The 12,766-nt window shown below is 41.6% G+C and overlaps 1 protein-coding gene across 1 annotated transcript in view; it reads left to right on the top strand.

Moving 5' to 3' along the window:
* The first annotated feature begins 9,858 nt into the window (after window positions 1–9,858).
* Window positions 9,859–12,766, top strand: part of LOC116765016 (sodium/glucose cotransporter 1-like) — a 62,624-nt gene continuing 59,716 nt past the window's right edge. The window contains 1 exon segment of the mRNA XM_032654055.1: window positions 9,859–10,302. Coding sequence (XP_032509946.1) covers window positions 9,859–10,302 — 444 coding nt within the window.

Here is a 12,766-nt window from a genome sequence, read left to right as displayed (position 1 = left end):
GGAGTTGGTTACACCTGCGCAGAACCACAGTCCCTGCTCCTTTTTCCAATCATTTCCCCCCACCACGCCTCAGACCGCACTGTCCTGCTGCTTGGTTCTCCATCCTGTAAACACCCAGCCCCTTGCTTTCACGGAGGCAGATTTGAGAGTGTTCTCTGGTCTCCTCATTGGCTGCCTTAAGGATAAACCCTCTCTTTGCTGCAAACCTCTGGTTGTTTAAGCGTTTTGGCCTGCTGCACTTTGGGAAAAAAAAAAAAAAAAAAAAAAAAAAAACCTGGTTCCGTAACAATAGCAAAACCATTACGCTAATCCACCGCAATACCCCACAGATTTCTGACCACCAGAGGTTTGTCCTTGAATCCCTACAATAGTGTATTCTTCTAGAAAGCTTCTGTTTAGCCCAGGCCTCCATTTTCCAGATCCCTGGAGGGGCAATGGGGGGAAAGTTTATTAATTCAAACTAATTCAAAATTAATTCAAAAGCAGAAATCCCCAGCTGCCATTTCTGCAGACCAGCTCCTGCTGTGTCCTCAGACCAAGTCTCCCCACCCGGGGGGCTGCTGACCCTGCAGACCTGGGCAGCGCTGCCCCCCCAAGGCCCTCCACAGTGGTGGCACTTCCAAGGCCCACCTCTGGCCACGTCCTGTGGCACGTGGCTTTGCCTCTGGCAGGCTGCACATCGCTGCAAAGTCACACCCTCTTGGGAAAGGTCTGAGTCTCAGCCTGTGTGAGTCCCTTCACTGTCCAGCCTCCCTCTGCCTAGAGGTGGCAGGTAGGACATGAGTGAGCCTCTCAGCCCTCTGTTTCCCTTTTCATGAGCTATCTACTCTTTTTTTTTTTCTTTTGGCTGAGTTGGGTCTTCGTTGCTGCACGCAGACTTTCTCTAGTTGTGGCGAGCGGGGGCCTCTCATTGCGGTGACTTCTCTTGTTGAGGAACACAGACTCTAGGTAGGTGCACGGTCTTCAGTAGTTGTGGCTCGCGGGCTCTAGAACTCAGGCTCAGTAGTTGTGGTGCTCGGGCTTACTTGCTCCGCTGCGAGTGGGATCTTCCCGGACCCCAGCTCGAACCCGTGTCCCCTGCATTGACAGGCGGATTCTTAACCACTGCGCCACCAGGGAAGTCCCGAGTTATCTACCCTTTATAGTAAACATTTCTCCTTCAAATAACTGGTGGGGTTTGTGTCCTGACTCGACCCTCATTGACACAATACAGCATCAAAAGGTGGCCGAGAAACAGAGGTCATTTCCAAACAGTTGCTGTCACTGATCTGAAAGTGAAAACCAAGATGAAGACACCTTCCAGAGAGAAGTGGGAGATGGGGATGGGAGGTGGCCTGAGGTTACCAGTGCTCTTTACCCCAAAGGGCTCAGAAAGTTAGAATTCAAGGTAACAGGAGTTTTAGTCTATGAACTAATGTGTGACCAGGCAAAAAACAAAATTAATTCAAAAAGAAGGTAGGTATGACTCACTAGGGGCATCTCTCCTCAAGTCTTCCTGCAGTGAGTTCTGTAAGCATCTGCTGTGTGTCCACTTCTAGAGTTTCAAAAGCCAGTTTGGGAGGGAGACAGTCCCACTTCTGGAACAGCAACAGGAAGAGCTCCATAGACCCACCCCCAGCAGAAGTGGTGACAGTTATTTTTTAATTTATATATTTATTATAATATTTAAATGTATTTATTTATATATTTAGAATTACATATTTATAATATACAAATATATTTATATGTTTATAGTTACATGTTTATAATATATAAATTTATTGTTTATAATTATATATTTACATAATGCATAAGTATATGTTCATAGTTACATATTTATAATAATATATACATACATTTATTTATGTCTATTATTTATACATATTTTAAATTTGTATGTATAAATTTTAAGAAATAATATACTATTTATATATATTTAAAGTCTCTATAAATTCAGTGTCTCTGGAAATGAGTCTAAGGGCATAGAAAAAATGAAAGATTTATTCAAGAAGTCTATTAAAACTGGCAAGAGCAGTGAGAGTCTGTAGCATTTCACTCATGACTTGTTTCCTTCCACCCCGCTCCCAGCCCACTATGAAGGCACCTCTACTCCATGTAGATACAGAAAGAACACATGGCACCCTCCCCACCCAGCTCCAGGTCAAGGTGGCATCTTACTGAGAGGAGCAGTCTTCAGCACTTTTCATCCCCCCCTCCCACACCCCAGCTACCTGTTGCAGTGGCTAAATTCCAGGTGAGTATGGTTTGTGACACAGAGGCTCTGCCTTGGAGGCAGCACACTGAAAACACTGGGACACCTATCAGCCTCGCCCAGCTCATTTGTAAAGTGGGGATTCCATGCTGGAAGAAGTAAGCCAAGAAGATCAAAGGTGCCCTGATGACTGCCAGATCCTAAAACAGGGTTGTCATTCAGAGAGAAGACACCCAGAGCTGTGGCTCAGAGATTTTTTCCAGGGAGAGAGGTGGGACAAAATAAAGTGCTCTAAGCCCTTCCATAAATGAGCTAACTTTATTTGCAACAGGCTGTGAGAATATTCAAAACTATTGAGCTTGTGGTGAAAAACAATTAAAAGGAGACTGGTAGTGTCTTTAGATATAAGCTGAATCACAGGCCACTAATTTACCAGAGAGAATCAGGAAAAGGGACAACTAAAAAGAGATTAGAACAAATCCCAAACACTGACCTCAAACACAATCCCTGCAAAAGAGCCCAGATTTAATTGGACCAGCCTGTGAAGCAACTGATGCCCCAGGACATTGTTGAGACGATAGAGCAATCAGCTGCAATTAATGAAGCTTATCAGATGGCTATGGTCAGGAAGAGAGGTTCTGGCAAGGGCAATCAGGCCACAGAAAGAAATAAAAGGCATCCAGATGGAAAGGGAAGATGGTGTGACCTTATACATAGAAAATCCTAAGGAATAAACAGAAACACGACTAGAGCTAATGAACACGTTCAGCAAGGTTGCAGGATCCAAGATCAATAGACAAAAATCATTTGTGAGGGCACAAATGGGTACAAAGGTTCAGTTATTCTGGATGAATGAGTTCTGGTGATCTAATATATAGAATGATGGCTGTAGTTAGTAATACTACATTGTATACTTGAAATTTGCTAAGAGAACAGATCTTAAATGTTCTTATCACAATAATGTATAAGTATGTGAGGAGATGGATAGATTAATTGGCTTGATTGTGGTAATCATTACACAATGTATATGTATATCAAAACACCATATTGTGTACCTTAAATATATATAATTTTAATTCGTCACTTATATCTCAATAAAGCTGGGGGGAAAATTCAATTGTATTTCTATACACATAGCAATGAACTATCCAAAAATGAGACTAAAAAAATAATCCCATTTACAATAACATCAAAAGGAGTAGAATACTTAGAAATAAATTTAACAAATGTAGTACAAGACTTGTATTCTGAAAATGGCTAACACTATGGAAAGAAATTAAAGAAGATCTAAATAAATGGAGATATATCTTCTGTTCATGGATTGGAAGACTTAATACTGATAAAATTAGAATACTCTCCAAAGTGGTCTACAGATTCAACCCAATCCTTATAGGAATCCCAACTGGCTTCTCTGCAAAATTAGCAAGCTGATCCTAAAAATAATATGGAACCTCAAAGGACCCAGAGTAGCCAAAACAATCTTGGGAAATAAAAACCAAAGTTGAAGCACTCAAAGTTCCCTGTTTTAAAACTTACTACAAAGCAACCATAATCAAGACAATGGGGTTTTGACAGAGGGATAGATGTACAAATCAATGGAACACAATAAAGAGTCCAGAAATAAACCTGTATTGCTATGGTCAGTTGATTTTTTATAAGGGAGCCAAGCCCATACAATGGGGAAAAATAGTCTTTTCAACAAATGGTGGTGGGAAAACTGTATATCCACACGCAAAATAATTAAGTCAGACCCCCTACCTCACACCATATAAAAAATTAATTCAAAATATGTCAAGAGTCTAGATGTAAGAGCTAAAACTATAACTCTTAAAAAAAAATATATGGGAGTTCCCTGGGGACCTAGTGGTTAGGATTCAGGGCTTTCACTGCCATGACCTGGGGTTCACTCCCTGGTTGGGGAACTAAGATTGCACAAGCCATGTGGCGCAGACCAAAAAAAACCCAAAACATATAAGTAAATCTTTGTGACCTTAGATTCAGCAATGGTTTCTTAGATAGGACACCAAAAGCACACACAACAAAAGAAAAAAAATAAATGAATGGGACTTCATCAAAATTTAAAACTTGTGTGCTTCAAAGACACCGTCAAGAGAATTAAAAGACAACTCACCAAATGGGAAAAATATTTCCAAATCATATGTCCGACAAGGGGCTTGTGTCTGGAACATTACCATTAGCTAGAAATGGTAACGATATGGGTAAATATAAAGACTTTTTAAATTATTTAAATCTCTTTAAAGGATGATAAGTTGTTTAAAAAAGAAATAATACATTTATAAATTAAAATGTAAAATTTATAACAATATATGACAACAATATTGCAAAGGCTAGGAGGGGAGAGACGGAAGTATACTATTGTAAAGGTCTTATATTGTATGTGATATGGAATAATATCACTTGAAGGTATGCTGGGTTAAATTGAAGATGTATACTATAAGCCCTAAAGCAACCACCAAAATAACACAAGACATTATAGTTAATAGGCCAATGAAGGAGATGAAATGAAATCACATACATACACGCATGCAGGCACACACACACACACACACACACACACACACATCAATTAATACAAAAAAGGACCAAAAAAAGAAAATAGAAAACAAATAGCATGATGATATGTTGAAACACCACCACACTAATATTCACATTAAATGTAAGTAGTCTAAATGTGCTAATTAAAAGTCAAGATTATATGATTAAATAAAAGCAGGACCCAACTATATGCTAGCTATAAGAAATCTATATACTTTAAATTAAACTGTACAAATAGGTTAAAAATAAAATGATAGAAAAAGGTATACCATGCTAACACCAAACAAAAGAAAGCTGAAGTAGTTATATTAACATAAAAATTGGGGCTTCCCTGGTGGCACAATAGTTAAGAATCTCCTGCCAATGCAGGGGACACGGGTTCGAGCCCTAGTCCAGGACGATCCCACATGCTGCGGAGCAACTAAGCCTGTGCGCCACAACTACTGAGCCTGCGCTCTAGAGCCTGCGAGCCACAACTACTGAGCCTGCATGCTGCAACTACTGAAGCCAGCGCTCCTAGAGCCTGTGCTCCACAACAAGTGAAGCCACCACAGTGAGAAGCCTGCGCACCCCAATGAAGAGTAGCCCCTGCTCCCTGAAACCAGAGAAAAGCCCGCACGCAGCAACAAAGACCCAACACAGCCAAAAATAAAATAAATAAATTTATTAAATAAATAAAATAAAAATTGACTTCAGAGCAAAGAATATTGCCAGGTACAAAAGGGGTCATTTCATAACAACAAAGGAATCAATTCATCTAAAGGACATAATGTTTATGCATCATGGTATGGTAGACCTATTTGTTGGGTGTGTAAAAAATAAAGATAATAAAGTGAACAATATTAAGACAAATTTTTAACCACTACATAGTGAATTTGATATTAAAAAATGTTCCCTCTCAGTGGTTAAGAAAAAATTATAAAATTAGTTGCCTGGAATCAGAAATAAATGTCCAAAACCAATTGTAATGATTTTTAACAGAATTTGAGTTTGTAACTTTGGCCAGCTTTAAAACAGCTTGGATTCTTACACTAAAAAGAAAAACAACTTAGATGGAAAGATGACAAAAGGAATTATTGCAGTTGTGGAAATCTGTTAGAAAATTATGAGGAAAATGCTATAAAAAGATATTTTACAAAAAGTGAAAGATTTTTAATTAAGCCTCAAAACAATTGCCCATAGAATACAAGGTCTTTCCAATGATACCAAAGATGAATGGATTTGAAATTTGACAATTCACAAGTACCTCTCTGTAGCTTTATTTGAGTCATGTGAGACCCTACCCAGTTAATATTTTGAATACTTTTTGTATCAAAGGACATCCAAACCTATGAAGAAATGTTGCCAATTAGTGACCTAAAAGATGGAACTTGTGACACAGATCTTTTAAACCTTTGACATTTATCAAGAAGAATTCAGCTAAATATGGGAAAAATAGTTTTTTTATTGATATCATGACAGACACTGTTCTACCTATGTTCAGGTTAAAACTCCAGATTTAATGGAGTTTCCCTTGCTTCATTCAATTGTGTGATACATATAAAATCTTGTGCTTAGTTTTTATAGCAGACTTTATGTAAAACATCATGGATGGGTACCATTGTTTAAATCACTCAGTGTATATGTGCAAATAATACAAATCATCACCATGTTATGGAACTGTTGAAAGAAATAGGTGATGAATTTAACGATGTGCTTTTGCCAATGCCCATTGGCCAAGTATGGGAAATTTTACAAAGAATTACTGTAATGTCAGCTGCAATTCAAGATTTTCTTTAAACAAAAGGAATGTTTGTTGAATATTCAATAATCAAAGACCCAAAAATGTTAGTCTGTACTTATATTTCTCACTAATACACACCGTATAAGAATGAGCAAAATTTGAATAGTCAAAAGAAAGGAAAAGCTTATTTGTAACCTAGCTACCCAAGTATAAGAATTTATGTTGAAATCAAAACTTCATAATACGAATCAATAATAATAATTTTACAACTCTCCTAACATGAGTCAGTATGTCAAAGATTTTAATTTTAACTGGCCATGTTATATAATTGGTGGCAAAAAAAATCCAAGATAAACTTGAAGAATGCTTTGCAATATTGATCAATTTAGAAATGCTTTTCAAATTATGCCACGCCTCTGAATTCGATGTCAGTAATATTGAGTCAACAACAAGAGTTAGTGAATTACTTAACTTGGAAAGACATAATTTCGAAACTGATAGCCTTTCGCTTCAAAGTCAGATCAATTCTTCTAAAAAGATGAACTAGTTTTATCATTGACTTAAGGGAAAAGTAAATTTTGGTACTATATTCAGCTACTGGAAAACTTTCAAGTATATTTAGAACAACTTAGTAGGTGAATCTATTTTTTTCAACTGTGAATTTAATTAAATCTAAAGACAAATCAAGTATTTCTAATGAAAAGTTAGCGTGTAAATTGAGATGTGCTGTAAAATATACACCAGATTTCAAAGACTTAATGTGGAAAAAAAAGAATATAAAATATCCCAACAGTTTTTACATTGATCATATATTATAATGTTAATATTTTGGCTTATTGGACATATTGGCTTAACTATTAATAAATTAATTATTTAAATTAATTCCACCTGTTTACTTTTTTAATGTGGCTACTGGAAAATTTTAATTTTTATAGCAAATGAAACAATCAACAAGATGAAAAAGCAACCTACCGAATGGGAGAAAATATTTGCAAACCATAAATCTGATAAGGGGTTAATATCCAAAATGTATAAGAACTCATACAACTCAATAGCAAAAAAACCCAACCCAATTAAATATTAGGCAAGGGCTTCCCTGGTGTCACAGTGGTTGAGAGTCCGCCTGCCAATGCAGGGGACACGGGTTCGTGCCCCGGTCCGGGAAGATCCCACATGCCGCGGAGCGGCTGGGCCTGTGAGCCACGGCCGCTGAGCCTGCGCATCCGGAGCCTGTGCTCCGCAACGGGAGAGGCCCCAGTGGTGAGAGGCCCGCATACCGCAAAAAAAAAAAAAAAAAAATTAGGCAAAGGTCCTAAAAAGACATTTTTCCAAAGAAGACATACAAATGGTCAACAGGGATATGAAAAGATGCTCAACATCACTAATCACCAAGAAAATGTAAATCAAAATCACAATGAGATACCACCACACACCTGTTAGGATGGCTATTAACAAAAAAGTCAAAAGATAACAAGTGTCAGCAAATACGCGGAGAAAGGGGAATACCAGTACACTGTTGATTGGAATGTAAATTGTTGCAGCCACTATGGAAAACAGCATGGAGTTTCCTCAAAACATTAAAAATGGAACTATCCTATGATCCAGTAGTCCCACTTCTGGGGATATATCCAAAGAAAATAAAATCACTATCTCAACATGATATCTATACCCTCTTGTTTATTACAGCATTATGTACAGTAGCCAAGATACGGAAACAACCTAAGTGTCCATGGACAGATGAATGGATGCAAAAATGTGAAATCCTGCCATTTACAAAAACGTGGATGAACTTGGAGGACATTATGCTTAGTGAAATAAACCAGACACAGAAAGACAAATATTGCATGATCTCACTTACATGTGAAATTTTAAAAAAACAAAACGAACAAACAAAAACCCTCCTAGTAACAGAGAGTAGAAGGGTGGTTATCAGGAGCAAAAGTGTGGAGAAAAAGGGGAGATACTAATCAAAGGGTACAAATTTCAGTTATAAGTCTAGAGACTTAATGTGCAGCATGGTGACTATAGTCAATAATAATGTATTGTATACTTGAAATTTGCTAAGAGGGATCTCAAGCGTTCTCACTACACACACAAAAAATGGCAACTGAGGTGATTGATATTCAATTAGCTTGATTATAGTAATTATTTCACAGTGTATACCTGTATCGAACATTACATTGTACACCTTAAATAGACAACTTTTATTTGTCAGTCATATCTCAATGAAGGTAGAAAAAAAATAACATCCGTGATTCACATTATATTTCTCTTGGACAGCACTGAACTATACTAGGACATGGAATTCTGCTCAGGAGGCTGAGAACATAGACTTCTGACCAGCTGCAAGCCTCCTGCCTTGTGGTCAGACTGACTGCTTATTAGGATAATCAAATGGGTTAATACACACAAAGTACATATACATGCAAAGGGTATATCGTATCTTAATATAAATCAGGAATCAAGTCCATTCACCAAACTTCAAATTGATGTTTACTGTTTTTGTGACAATGTAAAGAACCGATAGTGGGTAAATTAGACACCATTAGCATATTATTATTTAATGTGTTTATCACTGGATTTTTTGCCTTCTTTAATCTGGTTAATTTTTTTTTTAAGGTTTTTTTGCCTGACTGTGTCAGGTCTTAGTTGTGGCACGTGGGCTCTTCATTGCAGCACATGGGCTTCTCTCTAGTTGTGGTGGGCTCCAAAGTGTGTGGGCTCTGTAGTTTGCCTCACGCAGGCTCTCTAGTTGAGGCACACAGGCTCAGTAGTTGAGGCGCGCAGGCTTAGTTGCCCTGTGGCATGTGGGATCTTAGTTCCCTGACCAGGGATCAAACCTGCGTCCCCTGCATTGGAAGGCGGATTCTTAACCACTGGACCACCAGAGAAGTCCCTGGTTAATATATTTAGATTAGTTTTTGTTTGTTTATCTGAAGGCTCTGTTTATAGTATTTTATGACACTGTTGTGAAATTCAGCTATATCAAAAAACAAGTTCGGAAAGTTAAAAAAAAAAAAAAAAGTAGGTCTGGCACCTAGCAAGAGCTATATAACTGTTATCTATTATTATTGTTACTAGTATTATTGACCAAGATTTCTAACAGCTCAGCAGAGAAGCACACCAAGGAGAGTAAGGCTTGGCCCAGACTGAAACTTCACACATCACCTATGAAAGATCAAAGTGCAGAAAACTGAGGAGCCTCTGTAACCAGTTGGTCCAACCAGGGCCATGATTAGGGTGAGGCAAGCGAGGCACTTTCCTTGGCGCAAAATTTAAGGGGAGAGGGCACCAAGGAAACTCAGGACTCGGGATAAATAATATTCGAATGCAATCGTTTACTAAATCCAAATCAATGCCCTAAACCCACAATGCACAAAATTTCGAAATGACAAAGACAGGAGGGGTATTGCTGGTTTCTGCCGCCTCAGGTTTCATGTGGTTCGTTCGTAAAGACACGGGTACTGATGCTGCCCCGGTAGCCTCGACCCAGACCCACGCCGCGACCAGCTCTCCGTCCAGGGCGAAGCGATTCCGACCGCCAAAAGGACGGCGTTGTGCCGGGACTGGCGGTGATGGCGTCGGCCTTCGTGCAGCGGAACCCCGAAGGCGGGAACTGGGCCGCGCGAGGCCTGCCCGGAGCTCCCAGGCTGCCCCGGGGCTGTTCCCAGGGTTCCCCGCGGCCGCGCCCCTGGAGCCCCACGGAAGCCATTGCCGCTTGCCGGAAGCCCGCGGCGCTCGCCCGCCCGGGCGCGCCCCCATGGGCATTCCGTGGTATGGCTTCGCCTGGGCTGCGCATGTCTTCACCGCCTGTAGTGCCCTGGACGTCCTGGTGATAGTTTTTTTTTGTTTTTTTTTTTGCGGTACGCGGGCCTCTCACTGTTGTGGCCTCTCCCGCTGCAGAGCACAGGCTCCGGACGCGCAGGCCCAGCGGCCATGGCTCACGGGCCCAGCCGCTCCGCGGCACGTGGGATCTTCCCGGACGGGGGCACGAACCCGCGTCCCCTGCATCGGCAGGCGGACTCCCAACCACTGCGCCACCAGGGAAGCCCCTGGTGATAGTTTTGTACGGTGTTGGTCCTGGGCATCGCGCTATGGGTACGTGGGGCCCGGGGGCTGGGGGGGTAGGCCTGGACACGAGATGGGTTCGATCCTCACCTGCCTGTCACCTGATCCCCACCTCACATCCCTCTCGTTCCCGCCCCTGCACAGCCCTCAGCCGGGACCTCTCCACCCTCCCTGCGCCACCTGTTCCCTACCGAGAGTAAGGGCGCATCCAAGCCCATCTTCCCTCCCCACCCCACAAATAAACAAGCCAGGTGCCCACCGCCTGGAACCCAAGCCGTGTGTAATATGGGGTCGTTCTGATCGATCGTCGTGATGGTGGTGGCAATAGTGACAATTACCCATCCTTAGGCGCTAAAGTGCCTGGTCTGTGCTGAGTGCTTTAAGTGTGTCACATTCTCACAACCAGGCTGTGGATTACAGATGAGGAAACAGGTTCAGAGAGGTCAAGTAACCACAAGGGAATGATGGAGTGCAGATTCGAACCTAGAGCTGCCTGATCTGACGCATGAGCGTAACCACTGCCCAGCAAACAAGACCTCAAAGGTCACATGCAATTTAGGGCCCTAAGTGTTCACTTTGAATTTGAATTGGGCGCTTATATATTCTACTCTAGTATAAGGTTCTCTTAGTAGGGTGGCGACTGGATCTCCTTTACTACCATCTGCCCGCTAGCACTTAACCTGTAGGCACTCACAAAGGTGTCTCGTAACTATACTCCCCAGGGCCAGGCAGTGAAAAGTCCGAGGGCAGGTAGAAAGACTTTGGCCTGTGTCATGGTATCGCCCCTCGGCTAAGCTGTTAACCATCAGAAGCCTCTCCTCGGCCTGCTTCATAAGCAGGAGTATCTGGTGACAGCGCCACCATTCGCTAGCTAGTGGGAGAGTTCATTGCGGGCTGCCCCCACCCAGCTGAGGCTTTCATGCCCATGTGACCTTTACTTCGGGGCGCTTCACCAGGTCACAAGCAGGATCTTACTGTGCAGAATCTGGTCCTTCAAAGCAAGATCACTGGACAGTCTTTTGAGTGCTTACCATGCTGTGAGTGGGCAGATAGAGTAATGAGAATATGGTCTCCATCCTCTTAAGAGAATTTCGTATCTCTCCCAACTGAAAAGAAGTCGGAGGTATTGATATTTATCCAGATCATTCAAACAAACAATTTTTTTCAAATTGGTCTCAGTTATGAGAAACATCCTTCTAGGTGGCCCAGGCCGGGCTCTGAGTAGTGGGCACTTTGGGATCCTTCCCCCAGCTGCTCTCACTGAATTAGGAAGCCCCCACCCAACCTTCTTCCGGGTCTAGTTGGAGCCTAGGTGTGGCCAAGGTCTGAGGACCCGTAAGCCATCCGGCCGCTTCCAAAGGAAACCTACTGTTCCTTCTGTTCTTCTAGGAGCCATAAAACATGTGCTGTTATCCAGAATGCTTTGATCTTTTTCCTTCTTTGTATTGTTATTTTTCCTTTGGTCCTTTTTAAAACTCGTATATTGTTTTTAGTCACGTGCTCACTGTAAGAACTGAGGAGATGCATAACTGTCTAGAGGAGTTATGGTTCCTCCCTCAGCCATTCCCATCCCTCTGAGGTACCCAGGGCCTGTGTGTCCCTCCTCCCTTCCCAGTGCTTACACAGACACATAGGTAAAGGTTTTGCGTTTTTGTCTTTACAAAAAATGTGATCGTATGATACACATTACCCTGCAGTTTGCGTTTTTCCGTTACTACATGATGTGGAGTCCTTCAGGTCTATAGATAGAGATCTAGCTCATGGTTTTTTGTTTTAAATAAATAAATTTATTTATTTATTTGTTTATTTTTGGCTGCATTGGGTCCTCATTGCTGCACCTGGGCTTTTTTCTAGTTGTGGCGAGCAGGGGCTACTCTTTGTTGCAGTGCACAGGCTTCTCATTTCAGTGGCTTCTCGTTGCAGAACACAGGCTCTAGGCATGTGGGCTTCAGTAGTTGTGGCACACAGGCTCAGTAGTTGTGGCTTGCGGGCTCTGGAGCTCAGGGTCAGTAGTTGTGGTGCACGGGCTTAGTTGCTCGCAGCATGTGGAATCTTCCTGGACCGGGTCTCAAACCCATGTCCCCTGCATTGGCAGACGGATTCTTAACCACTGCACCACCAGGGAAGTCCTAGCTCATGTTTTTATTAGATACACAATAGTCAAACACCTGTGTGATTCAGCTCTTCCCTACTCACTGACACTTAGATTGCTGCCAGGTTGTTGTTTT

This window comes from Phocoena sinus, chromosome 14 (genome assembly GCF_008692025.1).
Source record: "Phocoena sinus isolate mPhoSin1 chromosome 14, mPhoSin1.pri, whole genome shotgun sequence".
In the NCBI taxonomy this organism is placed as follows: domain Eukaryota; kingdom Metazoa; phylum Chordata; class Mammalia; order Artiodactyla; family Phocoenidae; genus Phocoena; species Phocoena sinus.
This window is presented reverse-complemented; position numbering and strand designations above follow the sequence as displayed.